Genomic DNA, 17,899 nt, shown 5'->3' on the forward strand with positions numbered 1-17,899 from the left:
GGGGCTCCGCCAGCCCCGCCGCCAGCCGGGGCCCCGCCGGGGCCACCGCAACCCCTTGCCCGCAGCGCGGCGTGGCGCCCGGCCCCCGCTGGCCGCCCGGCCCCTCCCTCCTTCCCTCCCTCCCTCGGAAAGAAACCACATCAGGAAACTATTCGGGGTATTTTTAGCCGCTTTTAATGCGCTTTCGCAGCTGGAAACGGGAGGGGCCTCCCGGCGCCGCCCGCCAGCGCGCAGCGGACCACCGCGAAGGGCCCGGCCCGCAGCCGCCCCGCAGCTGCTCGGGCGGCGCCGGCAGGGGGCGCCCGCGCGCCGCCGTCCCGCCGGTGCGGTGGCCACGTCGGAGGGCGCGTGGGGCCGCCCCACCGCCGAAGGGCCCCGGGGCGCGAGGGGCCCGGCGCCGCCGGCAGTGCGGGGGGCGGCGGCGGGGCCCGGCGTGGGGCGGGCGGGGGGGGGGAGGTGGATGTTGGCGGGGACGATGGGGGGATGCGGCGGCTGCACGGCTGCTGAAGCCATTAGCGCGGTGCTGCGGGCGAAGGCCGGGCTTGGAGCTCCCTCCCCCCGCCCGAGCCCCGTCCCGGGGACGTCATGGGAGGGAGGTATAAAATTTCAGCGGCCAGGCCGAGGCAGAGGCAGTGTGCTCGGGGAGGGAGGGGTGCGCGGCGCCGGTGCGGTGCGCGGCCGGGGCACGGCGGCCAGCGCACGGCGGCCAGCGGAGCCCGCGGGGCAGCCCGCGGCCCAGCGGCGCCGCTCCCGGCCGGCCGGGCGGGGAGCGCCGCGGTGCCGCGCTCCCGGCCGCCGTGGGGTGGGTGGGGGGGCGGCGGTCGGGCACCGGGCGATGTAGGACGCGGGGGGCCCGGCGGGGGCATGAATGGTGCAGCGAGAGGGGCGGGCGCCGCGCTCCCCCCGCGGCGGCGGGGCGGCGCGGGCCGCTGACACGTGCGGCGGCGGCGCGGCGCGGCGGGGCGCCCCCGGCTCCGCGGGACGCGGGGCGGCGCATGGGGAAGGAGCCCGGCGCGGCGAGGCACGGCGCCTGCCGCTTCTCCTTGCGGAGCGCTGCCAGCTCTTCCTGGAAGTCCTGAGTCGCGCACGGCGCAGTGAGTTCATGCACCTCCTCGCCAAGCCTCAGCCTGCGGGATCTGGGGAGGCTGCCGCCAGCACACCGCCCGGTCCCCCGCGCCCGCTCGCCGCCGCCGCCCGGGGGTCTCTGCCGGGGGCCACCGTCGCCACCCCCTCGCACATGAAGATGTACGTGCAAAGGGCTCTGGTGCTGCTCTCCCTGCTGAGCTTCGCCACCGTGAGCCTCTCGCTGTCCTCCTGCACCACCTTGGACCTGGACCACATCAAGAAGAAGAGGGTGGAAGCCATCCGGGGGCAGATCCTGAGCAAGCTGCGGCTCACCAGCCCCCCGGAGACGGTGGGGCCGGCCCATGTGCCCTACCAGATCCTGGCCCTCTACAACAGCACCCGGGAGCTGCTGGAGGAGATGGAGGAGGAGAAGGAGGAGAGCTGCTCTCAGGACAACACCGAGTCCGAATACTATGCCAAAGAGATCCATAAATTTGACATGATCCAGGGCCTTCCCGAGCACAGTAAGTGCTGCTGGGCTCCCCCCACCGTGCCGGCCGGGGTGCCGCGCCCGCGGGGCAGGCTGCCCGGGGCCCCGGGCGCGGAGGAGGGGCGGCCGGCCAGGGCTGAGGGGCGCCGGGGCCCCCCGCGGGAGGGGCCGCTTTCCCGGCGGGGCGGGAGCGCGGAGGCGGGAGGGGGCCGCTGCGGCGGGGAGGAGGGGGGGGGGGGGGGGCGCGTCCCCGCCTGCCCGGGTGCGGAGGCGGGCGGGGGGCGCACGCCGCTGTCCCGGGTCCGGGCACTCAGGGGGCGGCGAGCGCTCGCAGCACCGACCGGACGGCCCCGCCGCAGGTGGAGGAGGTGGGAGCTGGCGGCGAGGGGGCTGGGGGGTCCGGGAGCGGCGGTCCGGGCCTGTGTCCGGAGCCCTCGCATCGGGGGGACGCCGGGGAGGAGAGAGGAAGGGGGCAGGAGGGGAGGTGGCTTGGGTCGCGGGGTGATGGCTGCGCGCTGGGCTAGGAGGAGGCGCGGGTCCCCCGCTCACCGGGAGCAGGTAGACGGAGGCTGCTCCGTGATGGAGCCCCAGCGCCTGCCGCAGGCGACCTGTTCGGTCTGTGCAGCACCCGCGCCGGCTCTAGAGGAGGGGGAGAGGCACTTCCCGAAGAGACCGCTGCCTGCAGGACGCTGTCGAGGGGGTTGCTCGGGTAGTCAGGGGGTCAGAGAGCGAGGAGGTGGGAACAGCGGTGCCGAGCAGGTGCAGAGCAGGGAGTGATGCGAAGGGGACCTGCGAGGAGCACAGGCACGGGGGAAACGTGACAGATGTTGAGCAGGTGCGGAGCAGATGATGAGCAGGCCCAGATGTGGGCACTAAACAGATTCAGGTGCGGAAGCTGAGCAGATGCAAAGACAGAGGCTGAGCAGACACGAACCCCTGGCAGATGGCAGATGCTGAGCACATGTAGGCACAAGCAATCCCCTTGGCCTGTGCTTGGGATGGGAAGATGTTGGTGGGCATGCAGTCATACCACCATCCAGGGGGTCTGCCTGTGATGTAGCGCGGTCCTGGCGACACGGGTTGAACGCCAGCAGCTCTGGGGAGGAGCTGTGACTTGGGGCAGGCAGCCTTAGAATGCAGTTACCCTGCCAGTTTTATGTTAATCTTGACATATGATGAGCTGGAATAAGAGCTACAATGTGGTAATGCAACAAATTTCACTTAATCTTTAGCAGACTGCACTCCATATGGTTATATGATTAGCTCTTCGCTCAGGAGGCACCAAGACTCAAGGAACAGAAAGTGCACGGGGCATATAGCAGCTTGCCTGGATTTCAACATTTCTGACCTCCTGAGGTCTGTGAAATTCTGAAGATATCTGGGGAAACCAAGTGTCTGCAAAGCAGCACAGCCAGGCTATGAACTGGTGTGTTATGGGGAACTGGGAAAGCACACCGGCGGGAAGTGAGGCAGAGGAGGGGATGTGGATGAAGTGGAGGGGGAAGAGGAACGAAGATACACGGTGCATAAGAAGTGAGAAGGGACTGTGGCTTGGGGAGAATCCCTATGGAAATGAGTGAACCTGTCCTGTGTCCCCATAGAGGGGCGAGGTGCTGAGGAGTGGGTTCAAAAGACAGAGGAGTACTGAGACTGAAGGCCTGCGAGTGGGCAGAGTAGATGCCACCACCCAGAGAAAGAAGGAAACTCAGAACTGGGTCACACTGGGACACATTAGCTCCAGACAGGCCGTGGTGTCAAGAGACGTGCTCCTTTTGAAACCTGGGGAGCTTCACCGCTTACACCATGGCTGAATTTGGCCCCGTGTCTTCAGAAGTGGCAGATGTTCAACTTTCCCATGACTCTGTCACTGTGCCAGGTGGTGATCTCAGAGCGCTCTCTAAGCCAAAGCCAGTCTCTTCTGGGGGGGAGGGGGGAGAAGGGGAGGTCTGCTCCATTGAGGGAACTGCAAGGATGATACAGACAAGTCTGAAATGTGTGCACACGCACATCAACTGTTCTAGCTCCAAAACTATTAGTCAACAGCTCGTTGGCTCAGAGAACTTGTCCTCTTCAAAGACTAAAGAACCAAAAGTAAAGAGAACTGGGGAGCAAGAATAGCAGCAGGGAGAGCCCCATCCTTCTTGGAAGGAAGGATACTCATGACCAGGTTCCCCATCCCTACTCTGAGCTGTGCAGTGACTCATGAAACTTTTTCTGCTGTGCCTCATAGCCATACTCAATTACAAGGGACTTTCTTTCAGAGAATAACTTACTCCTGACCAGTCATTGACTTCAGGGATCTCCTAAACCTCACTGGAGGTTCAGAGCCCCTTAAACACTCACTTGGTTACATTCAAGCCAGAGAGCATCTGCAGTGGTCCTGCAAATGGTTTTGCTTACCTTCCTGAGGAAAATGAGATGCCATCTTCCAAGCCAGCTTGAGAGACAAAGCAATTAAAGCCATGGGTTGCTGGAGCCAAGCATCTCTTCCCTCCACACCTGTCACCTGCAGAGTTCCAGAAGGATCACTTTTTTTCTCCAGAGTTAAGCAGCTTTGGCATGAAACACCTTGAAGTATCAGCGGTGTCACATGGAGTGAGGCAGCACTGGCTCACAGACAGCGTGCCTTTCCTTGACATCCAGCTCTTAACTCACAGCCACCAGCCTTCTTGGGGCTTGCCAGGAACAGCAGCTTGGCAGGATCAGCAGGCAGCATGTGGAGAGCCTGCACCTTGCTGAGAGCAGCAGAGGGAAGAGGGAAGCTCCCAAAAGAGCCCGCTCCCTATATCCCGTTGTCCACACTAAGAGGCTGCTGGTCACATCATTTGTGTAGTCAGCAGCTCTGGGCTGTCAGGGCTCTGCAGTTACAGCAGGGTCTGAGCATGGGGATGCAGCTTGGTATGTCAGGCAGGCTGGGATGGGTGCACAGGGTGCCACAGATTCCCTGTCTCCAGGCTTGGCTGCAGGAATACTGCCTCCAGGCTCTGTTCTGTGCTGGCAGGTGGACACATCCCAGTTCTGGTGTGATCAACACACCTGAGCTGGGACTGGACCAAGCTTCCCCCAAGAGTCACCTCACTTCCTTTGCCTGTGGCCTCTTGGCAGAAAGTACTTTGCTCAAAGCAGTCGCCTGTTTCCTGGGAGTGAGACCTGTATCCTGGTCACCCTGAAGCAGGTTCCAGCCTCACAGCACTCAGGGAAACAGAACGCAGCTCCATCTCCCCGTCACAGAGGGCTTGTTCCCAGGGTAGGAAGGGAACATGGATAGCTTTTATATCTTTGGATAGCTATTACTACTGCCACTAGGAAGGCCTCCCAAGACACCAGGAAGTAGGTAGAAGGCAATGTGGGGACAGCAGGCAAAATGCAATAGTTAGAGAAATCTCTTACCACCATGGCTGCTTCCCAACTTTGCCAAAACTCTTTAGGAGATGATAAGAATTATTTTGGCTCTCAACTGCACTGTACTGCAGGACCAGATCTGCAGTCTCTAAATAGACTGTCAGATAAAGCACTGACTGCTGTTGGAAACGGATACTGGGCCAGACTGACCACTGGTCTGATGATTACTGGGACACCCCTCACGGTCAGGCATCAGGTCTGAAATGGAAAGGCAGGCTGTTAACAGCACTATTAATAGGGCTCAGAGCACTAAATGGCTTAAGGGGGTATTAAACCACAGTATCTGCCTAGATCTAGGGGACAGAACCATTACCAGTGTTTGACTTCAGCTAGGAAGATGCCTTTGGGCCTTTAATGGGAGCTTGGGGCTTCCACTGGGCTCTTCTGTGCCATAGAACCTAGAACTGATCACAGTGGTGAAGTCCCCACAGTGGTGGGTGTCCCCATGTGGCTCGGTGCACCCTTTGTGCTGCAGTGGGGGTCTGTCCATAGAGGACAGAGACTTTCTGAGTGGGAAAGCTGCTCTGTTCCATAGCACGAATGACAAAACTGCCTCCAGTTACAGCCCAGCGTGAGCATCTGGTCATTAGCTTACTGAGTAAAACTTGAGTACTCCAGGATGCTGGCTGCATCTGAGTGTAGCACAAGAGGAAGACCTTTGGCTTCATGGAGATGGCCCTGGAAGTGCATCAGTAGGGTTCAGAGGAGAACTTGGAGTGGGAGGTGAACCTCTATGCTCAAGTGCTGTTTCACACTAGCCCATCTGCAGAAGCTGTTGACCCTGGGGAGAAGGTTTGCTTCACCTAAGGGTTCTGCTTGCCACAGGCACTGTGGCTGGGAACAGGTGGTAGGTTTTCTTTCTGTTTCTTTTTTTGTTTAAAACCAACTTAAGCACCAGCTGGCATGAGAGCCCCGTGTCCCATTGCACAACAGTCAGAGGTCATATGAGAGGCTCTGCAGGGCTGCAAGCAAACTGCAGTGTGGGCGTAGAGCTGTAGATGCTGTGTCTTGCCTGAGGGAAGCCTTAATGATGCTACAGCCTTGAAGACAAACCAAAGTCACTATGAGAGGAACAACAGTGATGACAGAGACTTTTCCATAGGACCAAAATGGTTCTAATGAAGAGAGGCCTGTTTTCTATTGAGGACTTTGTTTTGGTCCTCATAGCTTTTACCTGCTGTCTTGAGGCATCTGTGAAATGGATTTCTCTGTTCAGCAGGCACACAGCAAGGCAGATAATCGCTGCATTATTTCTTGTCCATGTGTCCAGTATCTGCAGGCTTCTCAGTGCTATTCCTCTGTCCTTGAAGAGCTCTGTATCTAGTACTATTAATTAATTCCTTCTCCAGGTTCATGACTCAGATCTGATCTTAAAATCCATTCTTTCAGTGCCCACTGAGTAGCCACTGTCCCAGAAAGTCATCCACACCTCACGCTTTGTGGACACTTGACTGGCTTTCATTCTGGGAGACAAGGTCAAGGTTTATAAAACTAAGAGTCAGTGGGATCACCTCCTGTGTGGCTTCATGTCTCCAGCACAAGCACTATTCACATCACTATTGGGAATGGGAATTGCAAATGTGGTTGCCCCCTTGCCTTGGCTGGGGTTGTCATTTTGGATGCAGCAGACTCTATGAGCACTGGCAGCACCTGATGAGCAGAGGTAGAAGAGACAATATTAAAAATACTGTGCTTGGTCTCTACTGATTTTTCTGGCTTGTAGTGTTGAAGTAATGGTGGCACTATGTTTGCAAAGTGTTGGGATGTGGACAAGCCCTGAGTGAACTCATCCTGTGTCACCTTCAGCCAGCACACTGTGCTTCAGAGGTGGCAAGGCGTTCCAACGGCAGGCCTCTGCTGGAAGGCTTCTTCTCAAACACTTGAGATCCCACCCCTGTGACCTGTGGTTCTTAAGCCTTTCCATCTTTCCTTCTCCTAGATGAGCTGGGCATCTGCCCGAAAGGTGTCACCTCCAACGTGTTCCGCTTCAACGTGTCCTCCGCGGAGAAGAACAGCACCAACTTGTTCCGGGCCGAGTTCCGGGTGCTGCGCGTGCCCAACCCGAGCTCCAAACGCAGCGAGCAGCGCATCGAGCTCTTCCAGGTGAGTGTTGCTCTCCTCTTCCCCTGTGCCTGAGCCCAGAGCCGCTCTGCTCCTCAGTGGTTGCCTCAGCTCTCTCTCACGGAAGAGAAGAAATCCCTTGCTGTACCCCAGGCTTTGCCCAGCATATCCCAGCAGTGATGCAGTCACCTTTCTTTCCTTTTACAGCGTGGTGCTGGCCTTACCCCCTTCACATTGGGTGGCTGCTCTGGGCACACTGGTGTGGTGCCCACTACAGCTCTTTGCTGCACTGGGCAGGGGGTTGGCAGGGAAGCAGCCTCAGAAAGGGAGCCCCTCACCTTTGGAGCAGCCCTGACCCTTCTGGTGCATCTTCATGCCTACGGTACCTTGGACTGTCACAGTACAGTTGGTGCTAATCCCATGAGTGGAGCTCTCTGTCTTGTCACTGATTTACCAGAAGAATGCTGCTTGCTTTCAGTGTTCCCTTCAGCAGGAGCTCCTTAGGGCGCAGTTCATGACAGTGTTAATTTGGGTACTTATCTGGAGTTTGGTTTGTAGCTATGGACTCCCCTGGCAGAATAAGGTCTGGTTCAGGCTTGGAAGTGGTTTTAGGCTGGGCTGGACTACCCAGCTAATGACATAGTTTAGCATTCAGGCAGCACGTTCTCACAGGCTGGTGCTTGTCCACAGTGCAGTAAGAGTGCAGCTAAAATTGCCTTGTGGCTGACAGACCTTGAGGACTTGCTGACGTTCAGTTACAAAGGCAGGAGCAGTTCTCCACCAGGTGACACAGCTGACAAGTAGGCAACCCCAGAGCTTCTCCATAGGTTCAGTGCTCTCTGGAATGAAACTGGGGTCCTGTAGGAAGGACCCTTGCCCAGGCTGTGGCTCTCTGGAAGCGGGAAGAGATGTCAGCGCAGAGGGAGGTCTCTCCAAGGCTGCTCAGGCTGGGTGTGTTCTGATAGATGTTGAAGAACGTTGACACATGAAAATGCCACAGCGTGGGGCTCGATAGGCTTGCTGGGCAAGGGACCTCTGGCAAAGATGCTCTATTGCCCAATGCTGGCTGTACTCTGAAATCCAGACCCACAGGTGTGTATAGAAACAAAACCACCCATCAGATCAGTTGCTGTGTTCTGCTGTCTTTGGCTGTGTGCCCTGAAACAAGGGTGAACTGAGAGAGGTGGGCTGCCTGGGACACAGCAATAAAGCGCTGTGTGGCTCTGGAGTTCAGGCTGGCTGTGCCAGGGCATTCCTCTTGTCTCACTTGCTGGGAACCCAACCTTTTGGATTAATGTTTAGCAACCTATGGAATTAAAAACCCCGACCCAAGGCTGTTCCTTCCATGTGTGCAGCCCTGGCTGAGTCTCTCTCTCTCCCACTCCTGACGCAGATCCTGCGGCCGGATGAGCACATCGCGAAGCAGCGCTACCTCAGCGGCAGGAACGTGCAGACGCGGGGCTCCCCGGAGTGGCTGTCCTTCGACGTCACCGAGACGGTGCGCGAGTGGCTCCTGCACAGAGGTGGGGCTCTTACCTGAATGGAGGGGTCAAGAAATGTGGATCAAGGTTGACAGGACTCTCTCTGTGCTCCCCTTTTTGCAGGAGCTTGGCTCAGACAGCTTCTTTATGTCTGAGAACAAGCCCCCCACCCTCCCCCCTTCCCCCCAGCGTGACCTTTGCTAGATTCATAGAATCATAGAATCATAAAATGGTCTGGGTTGGAAGGGACCCCAAGGATCACAGAGCTCCAACCCCCCTGCCACAGGCAGGGACACCAACCTCCAGGCCTGGAGCTACACAAGGGTGCCCAGGGCCCCATCCAACCTGGCCTTGAACACCTCCAGGGATGGGGAATCTACTACTTCTCTGGGCAGCCTGTTCCAGCCCCTCACCACTCTTTCTGTAAAAAGCTTCCCCCTAATATCTAATCTAAACCTTCCCTCCTTTAGCTTTAGTGCTGTCCTGGAGGTCCCCACTGTGTAGCTCTGTGGGCTGAGTCAGAACGAGGATTCATCCTCTGGAGGAGGAATTTGTTTTCACTGAGAGATGCTGGAACTTCTTTTGGTTCTTCAGCCCAGAGGGAACCCCTCTGCTTGTCTAAACTATAATCTCTTAATACCTAGAAAATGAGGATTGCTCTGGTTTAATTCTCATGTGGGCGAGAGCAAATCTAGCAGGAAAGAAAACCCAGCAAGGATTCTCCTTTCTTTAGCTGTTTACAGCTTGGCAGGTATAAAGGTGAGGAAATACCAGAGGCTGACACACCTAGACAGATGGAGGCTTTAGCACTGGAGAGAACATACCTCTGCCACCACTGGGCAGCCCAACAGATAGTTATGGGGCAGCTCCCAGCAAGAACACAGAGCCCATTCACAGCTGGAGCAGAGGCAGCGTGACTCACAGCTGGACTGGCTTCACAGATAGAAGCTGGGTGCCACTGAAAACTGGAATGCAGGTACTGGCAAGCAGCCGCTCCCTGGAAGCATAAGCTGAGAGCTTGTAGGCTCCTCCCTGCTCAAGCAATCTGAGTTGTGTCCTGATGGCTGGAGCTCAGGGCTGGAACTGGAGCAAGCTCTGGGCGGGCGAGCTGAGAAGACATCACAGAGTATACAGTGCTTAGGAAGAAAGGTGCTAGGCACCCTGTCAATGCCCCAGGGAGCCAGATGTTTTAGTTCATGACACAACATAAAAAAGGAGCTTTCATAAGAGTCTTAGTTCCCTTAGTCAGGCCCACACAGCATGACTGGTCCAGGAAGTTATTATGAAAATAGACTTGCCTTTGGAAAGTCTGTGTGACTTAGAGCAACTAGCAGCTCAACAGGCGGTTGCAGCTGCTGAGAAAAAGGCTTCCAGTGAAATTACTTGTTCATATCCAGCTCGCTCATTTTCAGATCTCTCCTCCAGACATTAACCAGAAACCAGATAGTAGACAGGTACCAGGGATGGCAAAACTGATTTAACACAGACACCACAAGGCAGCTCTTCAAAATACTTGTTTTCCAGTGGAGCTGCTCGAAGCTCACAGATGTTTTTTGGATACTGAATAGCCTAAATACATAACCAGGACCACCCTACTCACCTGCCCAGGAAGCTCCCTTTAGCAGGAGCAAACTTTTTGGCACAGGCAAAGCTGCAGGATTCTGCTTCCCATTGCTCTTTCCAAGGCAGCTTCTGCTCCCCAGCTTTGATAGCATCCTGGACTCGAGACCGACACAGTCTAGGAGTTACCACAGAACATGTTCTCAGTGAAACTCCTCTGTGCTGAGAACTGTCCTAGCTGAGGATCCTGTTTCTCACAGAGTCATCTTCTTTGCAGAGTCCAACCTTGGCCTGGAAATCAGCGTACATTGCCCTTGCCATACTTTTCAGCCCAACGGGGATATCTTGGAGAATTTGCACGAGGTCTTGGAGATCAAGTTCAAAGGTGATAAAGAACTGGGTTAGGGGAGACTGTTGGAGAAGGGAAAGCCTGGAGTATCTAAGGAAAAAAAATGAGATCTTGCTCTGCATATTAAGAGCATTTTACATTGAGTGATGTTTGTCTTAAAGCATACTTGTTTGGGTTTGCATGTTGATTTTATGGGTATATCCACTTTGTACATGGAAGAAAGTAAGTGCAGGCTGGGTGGGTTTGCAGAAGTGTCTGCTTAAAGGAATAATTTTGTACTTCAGTGTCTCTCTGGGAAGTTCAGCTTGATGCCTTTGCATATTTCTACAGAGGCTCTGCTTTCCAGTTGAGGGTGACTGAAACACAAGGAAGTCAGGCATCCTGTGTGAGGTGGCCTAGAGAGTCAGTGGCTTGGCTGGCCTAAGAACTAGGAACCTCCTGGCTTGCAGCCCTGGGCAGCAGCCACTGGCCCCCACAGGCTCCATTTCTGAGGCTGTTCTGCAGAGTGCCAATGATCTGACATCTTCTTTAAACCATTCATCTTCCTGCCTGTCCTGGGCCTGAAGCCAGGAGTGAGTGGGATGGATTAATGGCCCCACCAGCAGTTTGCAAATGGTAAAACAGGTGGCCCGAAAGCATCTATTTCAGGCCTGCAGCAGTCAGATTCACCAGAGCAGAGGGGTCCCTGTGAGGGGAGAAGTCCCAGAGGAAAGTGGCTGTGGTGCCTGAATCTCTTTCACCCTGGTTCAAGGGCAGGCATGAGAGTGTTAAACACACTGAAAAGTCTTGTTGCAGCTACACTGATTTCTTTGTGCATCCTGTTTCTCTCTTAAGGCATTGACAGTGAGGATGACTATGGCCGTGGGGATTTGGGGCGTCTGAAGAAGCAGAAGGACTTGCATAATCCTCACCTCATCTTAATGATGTTACCCCCACATCGGCTGGAGAGCCCAACGTTGGGAGGCCAGAGAAAGAAACGGGCCCTAGATACCAACTACTGCTTCCGGTAAGGGAGAATCCCCCCTGGCATGACCAGGGCCGAGCCTGGTGAGACCCCATTGCCACTGGGAAAGGCAGAGTCCTCCGAGCAGCTTGTGGGTCACCATGGTGCCAGAGAGGCCACACAGCTCAGCCAGCTGCTCCTCAGGGTGCCCAAGAAGGGGCCGCTGGCCAGATCAGCACAGTCACTATGTGCTTCCTGCTCAGCCACTGGCTAGAGAGAGACTTGCAAGCAGCTTCCTGGAGAGCAGTGTGGGCAGGGACCCATGACAGGCCCCTGCTAGCTCCAGGTTGTTGTAAAGCAGCTGAGTGCTGCTCTGGGTGAGTGGGGTGCTGCCGAGCTGCCTGCATGTGCCTGTGCTGCTCCTCTGCACTTGGTGCAGGCTAAAGTCACGTCCCAGTGGGCGCTGCTGGTGCCAGTCCAGCTTGGGAAGCTGCATCACTGTGTCATACTGTGTTCCAGGAACCTGGAGGAGAACTGCTGCGTACGCCCTCTCTACATTGACTTCCGACAGGACCTTGGCTGGAAGTGGGTCCACGAGCCCAAGGGCTACTTTGCCAACTTCTGTTCGGGGCCTTGTCCGTACCTGCGCAGCGCAGACACCACCCACAGCACGGTACATCCTGTGTATATCCCTGCCAGTGCTTCTGGCTGTGATTCCCCCTTCCTTCCTTCCTAAGTCTGATCATATCCTATCTCTTCAGAGCAGCAAAGGCAGGTCCAGGTCAAGATATAGAAAAAAAACATCCAAGGAAACTGCAGGGAAGAGTCTAGGTGGTTCAGCAGGGAAGATGTGCTACCTTAGGAGTCCATACCATGCTTCCAGCCAAATGCTGAGGAAGCTGTCTCTTGGGGAAGATGTGAAACAGCAGGACTGATGGGTTTAGGTACCAATGGTTTTGTGGCCACTGCTTATTTGCTAATGGTCACAGGATTAACTGAAAACATCATCTCTGGTAATTATCTTCTGCCTAAATCCCTCCTGCATTTTGCACTGGACAGAAGCAGAAGATTTTTCTATGCTCTGTGCCAGGTTGTCATGTAAAACAGTTGTGCGTGGCAAGCAGTGGCCATCTGCTACCAGAGGGCCAGCTGCAGCCCAGAAGTGAAGGGAAACCCACATCCATGTCTGGAAGTGAACACACCCATGCAGTAAGCTCTCCTTTCTGCATAGGCACAGGGAGGAACCTACCAGGTAGTGAGAAGGTAGAAGGCAAATGTCCACAGATTATTTAGATTTAACCTCTGTTTGGCATGTCTTTGGGAAGAATACTGCTGGAGCCTGGCTGCTGGCTGGAGTGGAAGAACACAAATACAGCAGAAAAGCACAGGCACAGGAGAAGTACCGAGGGGCAGAAGGCAGACTAAGGACCAGGCAGTTCATTGCTGAAGCAGGAAAAGCTAGAGGAAAAAACCCTGTGCTTCTGTCCACAGAAAAGGCAGAAATGCAGACAATACCACCCAGTTCACTAGCAACTCTGCTTCAAGTCTCACCAAAAAAGTTAGTGGAAAAAGCAGATTTGGCTGAAGAATAGCTAGCTAGGTGAAGATGACATTGCAGAAAAGATGCCAACATTTTCCTGAGCATCTGCACCACAGCAAGGCTCACTGAATCTCAAGGACTAATATCAGTAGGAACAGTTGATCTATGGAAACCAAGGAGTGAACAGATGCTGGGCAGTAAGCACAAGACAAAGCAAGGGAATGAACAGCTTTGAAAGGGTAATGGGCATGTAGCTTTACCATCTGGTTGTCCTGAGAAGCTCTAGTAGATAACTGGACTGAATCGGTGTGAAAGGAAGGAGATTTCAGAACAGTTCCTAATGTTCTTTACTTGAGCAAGAAAGGAAACAATCAAGCACTGAGGTCAGCTGAATGATCCAAGAAAGCTTTAGAACTACATAGCTGCTGCTAGCTTGCCAGCACTGCCTAGGAAACACATGGTGAAAAGATTTCTCACCAGTTTCACCTACTGACTCTGAGCAGAGTGGCCCCAGAGCATGTAGTACCCCTGTGGTGCAGCCAGGGGTATTTTGCTCAGTGCCCCAGAGAACTACCAGAATGACCTTGATTACAGGGATCTGGATGATAGAACAGGATGTTTCTTTAGCACCACTCATCCCCAAAGACTGTAGTTAAAAGACAACATGCCAGACCCTGTCATTTATACCAGATAAGCACTAATGAGACCACAGTAGTGCTGGTGAGATCATGTTTTGGCCCCACAACTCAAGAAGTTGCTTACTGCTGAGAAGCAGCCACCTCTGGCACAAAACGTGGCAACTGTTCTGTAGCAGTTACGTGGCTGAAGTGTAGAGTCATCTGTGGGCCAGGGCCAGCTGGGAGGAGGAATTCAGTGGGGTCCCACAGGACACGCTCCTGGCTCCAGCATTATAGTGTAATGACCTGGAGGATGGAGTGGAGGGAGAGAAAGCATCAGACAGTTCAAAGCTGGGAGGGAGCTGTGGATACTTGAGAGGATTGGCATCCCTCCAGCGCTATCTAGAGATGTTGGTTGAAATAAGCAGCACTAATGTTCCTTCTTTTGATTTCTTTAATGGGACCCAAGAAAACATGGCCCCAAGCTGGTACAGTATTCATACAAAATTAGAGAGGAGACACCTACTGGTGTTCCTTCAAGCCTTAGGTATTACCCACAGGGTAAAAAGTCTGAAGAGTTGGGCCAGGGCAGGAGAGACCCTTTAGAAGCAGGCTGTGATCACAGGAGTATTACTTGCTTCAGGAAAACATCTTCTGATAGGCACAGTCCAAACCCCTAGAGACCTGTTGGCTTTGCAGTCCCTTCCTGTCCTCAACAACTTCAGTGTGTTCCTGACTTTGCCACCCCACTTACTTTGTCTCTGCAGGTGCTGGGCTTATACAACACGCTGAACCCCGAGGCGTCCGCTTCGCCCTGCTGTGTCCCCCAGGACCTGGAGCCACTCACTATCTTGTACTATGTCGGGAGGACCCCCAAAGTGGAGCAGCTCTCTAACATGGTGGTGAAATCCTGTAAATGCAGCTGAAAGGCACCCTGGCCCACCCAAAGCCAAGAGAGAAACTGTCAGCACCCACTCTCCTGCTCCCGGGCTAACAAAAAAGGAACTGGGGGTCAGAGACTCACATGTATGCTGAGGGCTGAGTGCCAAACCCTGTGGCTTAGGATCTGGCAGCCCCTGAGGATCTCTTCTGGAACATTTCTTGGTCTTGTTGGCAGTGTCATGTTCCTTCTGGGAGTTACTTTGGTGACATGAAGGCCACGCTCTCCAAAATGGCTGGACAGTTGGTTCTGAAGAGAAAGATAGGGCGAAGGAACTACTGTGTGTTTGAATGCTGGGGTGGTTGAGCTGGGAAAACAAGGGAATAAGAAAAAGCAGGTGAAAGGGGGGATGAAAGGGGGAGGTGTTTTCTAGTCTAGCTTTAGCTATCGTAGGACCGCAGCCCTCTCCACTGGCCTGAAGAATTTAAAGGTTTCCCTGTAGGAGGAAACCCTGAAGGTTTCTTTAGAGAAAGAAGATGCACCAAGAAGGGAAGCTGCTGCGAGAAGAAATGCTCAGAGATACACTTCAGACTTTTTTTTTTTGTTCCTCAGAGCTGTGATCCTGGAGTCCTGGCAACTGAAACTCGGCGTCTGCCAAACCTGTTCAGTTCAGTTGGCAGATCCTGGCTGTTGGTTTCTAAATGCAAACTGCAGGGCTGCCAGCCAGCCTGCTGAGGGTGGGCAAATACAAGGAAAGAGGGTGCCGAGTCCATTTGCAGAGGGACCGATGTCTCCATTGAGCTCTTTTCCCTTCCTGGAGTTTCTGAGAGATGGTTTCTGGGTCAGGGCAGGAGCAGTATCTGTGGGGACCTGAATATTGGTCCCATTTGTATGTGAGTTGATAGACCCTGAGGGCCTCCTGTCTGTTGTGGTTTGCGAGGTGTTTCAGGGTGTTCTGCATGATGACCTGAACACGGCCCAGGTCTCACCTGCAAAGACTTAAAAGAAAAAAAATAGTAATCTCAAAACCATTGTAAAAAATAAATATTTGGGGGGGGAAATGCTCTTCTTTTTCACAAGCAAGTTGTTTGTTGGAGGGTTAGATGGCTTGCTGTTTTTAAACTGCTGTGCTGTGGCATACCCAGTCTGAAATCTGTCCCCTTTCCAAAATGTCTCTTCAAAGGAACAGAGGGAATTTAGGTCATCCAGAGAGCCCCAGAATGGAAATTCCTTGGTACCTCAAACCGTGCCTGGTGTATATGTGCCCTGTCCCACCCTAGTCCTTCAGACATGTACACCAACCTCTAGCATCTGCTTTTTTATAGTCCTATAAAGCTCCCCTCACTGTGAAACACTTCTAACAATACTGTTTAAATAACCAGGGCAGTGCAGTTGCCACAACTGACAAATGTCCTATGTCCATTTAAATATATATAGTCTGCCAGTACAGACTCACACACACAGGTCAGTGACACACCCCTCCTCCTGATTTACCATAAACATTGCAGATGCTCATAAAAAGCTCACAGATGTTGCCCAGGCAAGAAACCAATGTACTCTTTTAAAAAAAGTGTGGGCTTTTTCAGCCATAGATACTCTCAAAGGTAAAATTCTCCAGTGCTTGCATGCCACATGTGGCTCAAGGGCTGCCTCTCTGACTCTCCAAACCACAGCTACTTAAAAGTCGTGTTCTAGAGACCACAGAGGTTCCTCCCTGTCCTCTCCCAATTCCTGGTTCTCAGCAGCTGAGTGTAAAATGACACCTAGCTGGTTAATTGCTTGTGGCCATGGGTCTCCTTGGTCAGCTCAGAATTCAGCTCTTCCATCAAGCCCTTCACAATAGTGGCTGCTTCCATATACCTCACATGAGACTGCCGTAACATGTAACCTTAAACATCTTAATAAACTGTAAACAACCCTTCCTGCACCATCACCAGCTGGCTAGGGGTTAGCAAGGGTGGGTCAGTGGAAGGAGCCTGCACACCTGTATGATGTTTTGGCTGGGGCACACATGTTCTGATAAGAGGCACTCCCCCAGGCTTAGCTTTATCCCTTTCATCTCTCTGGGGCTCCTTGACCTGTCATTGGTGTGAGGATGAAAGGTGCAGCTCTGACCGGCCCTGCAGCACGACTGTGTATCCCTGTACCCTGTACAGCTTCCTGCATCCCCTGTGTGCCCAAGGAGGGAGCAAATAAATGCCTTACAACTACATTACCATGCTGATAGGCCAGAAATTTAGTGGCTGCAATGGTGAGGGGAGGGGGAGAAATCCAGATGCCAGTTGGTGTAGGAATTCTCTCTAATCTCCTTTTAGCAGCAGACCCCGGGGAGGTTTAGGTTTACAAGCTGCAGTCGGCTCTTTGGTCATTGTTCCTCTTGAGCCCTGGGCTGGCTCTGCTGCCCATCCAATTGAAGGGCTTCCTTGCTAGTAAGAGGGTGGGGGGAATCACCAAGGAGGGGGAGCTGCAAAGGGCTGAGCAAGAAGACTTGCACAGCTCACAGTCCTACGTGGCACTTGGAGCACATCAGAACCACCCACGGGTTAACCCTGACAAGCCCTCTGAGGTGGGTCAGTCTTACTAGCCCTTGTTCGCTGCTGCTTCTCAGGGCTGGTGGAAGGACCAAGCCATCTGTCTCATTGGAAAGGAGGCAAAATGGCAATGGAAAATCAGAGAAGAGTCTTGGGAGTGTCCAACCACTGTGTAAGGACACAGGTACTCCAATAGGTACGGTAATCCTTGAAGCCAGCCACGTTTCAGTTACTGCCCTGTCCAACATTTGGGAATGGGATTTGTGAGACAGGATCTGAATTCATTTCCTTACAACTGACATAGCTTTTCTAGGGGTGTTTTAGCTGTAATTCAGCAACAAATTATACTATCTACATGGGATTAATAACAGATGGAACAGAGTCCTGAGCACAAGCTCACTAAACATTTCAGGGCGCTTGTGTGAGAAGGCAGAGGGCAGTTCTCTATATGCTGTGTTACTAGCTGGCAAACTGAGGAAGACAATGGGAAAGAAAAAGTAGGATCTTCACTGCCAGCCCTGAATACAGCTCCCAACAGTTCCCTTTTGTTGTTTGCAGGAACAAACAAAAGCTGATGAAAACAATGCCAGCACACTTTCTGTCTCTCTAACAAAGATCAATGGTTAGACAGTGAGAAAAACCCCATTCTGCACTGCCACCAGGCAGATCCTACACAGATGATCAAATGACCATCTGTGTGGTCCCTGCTTCTCTGTGGCATACCCTATTAGAGCATGCAAGAGGCCTAGACCTGAACTAAGGCACCTTGGTTTTCAGGCTGCAGTGCTTTGTAGAGCTCTGTAAGGAACACTCGTTCAGTAAGTCCAGCGACATGCACTGGTATTTCAGCAAAGAATAGTCTTTGCAGACTAAATGAGTCTCTGTTCCCTGGTCTTTGGGTGGGATGGTCTCTAGCTCTCTGCCCACACTTAGAAAGAGCAGTAACACATCCCCATTCCCACTGTGTGAACTGGGATATG

At 53.7% G+C, this 17,899-nt stretch overlaps 1 protein-coding gene across 1 annotated transcript; it reads left to right on the forward strand.

Annotated features, from left to right (window-relative positions):
* Positions 1–868: 868 nt before the first annotated feature.
* On the forward strand, positions 869–15,490 carry TGFB3 (transforming growth factor beta 3; the record flags this gene model as incomplete). The annotated part of the gene is made up of 7 exons (XM_084263981.1): positions 869–1,589; positions 6,897–7,060; positions 8,412–8,541; positions 10,337–10,444; positions 11,243–11,414; positions 11,871–12,024; positions 14,276–15,490. The coding sequence occupies 7 exons, from the start codon at positions 869–871 to the stop codon at positions 14,432–14,434; spliced, it is 1,608 nt and encodes a 535-aa protein (XP_084120107.1). The 3' UTR covers positions 14,435–15,490.
* Positions 15,491–17,899: the final 2,409 nt, after the last annotated feature.

Source organism: Gallinula chloropus, assembly GCF_964237585.1.
Source record: "Gallinula chloropus genome assembly, chromosome: 4".
Taxonomy (NCBI): domain Eukaryota; kingdom Metazoa; phylum Chordata; class Aves; order Gruiformes; family Rallidae; genus Gallinula; species Gallinula chloropus.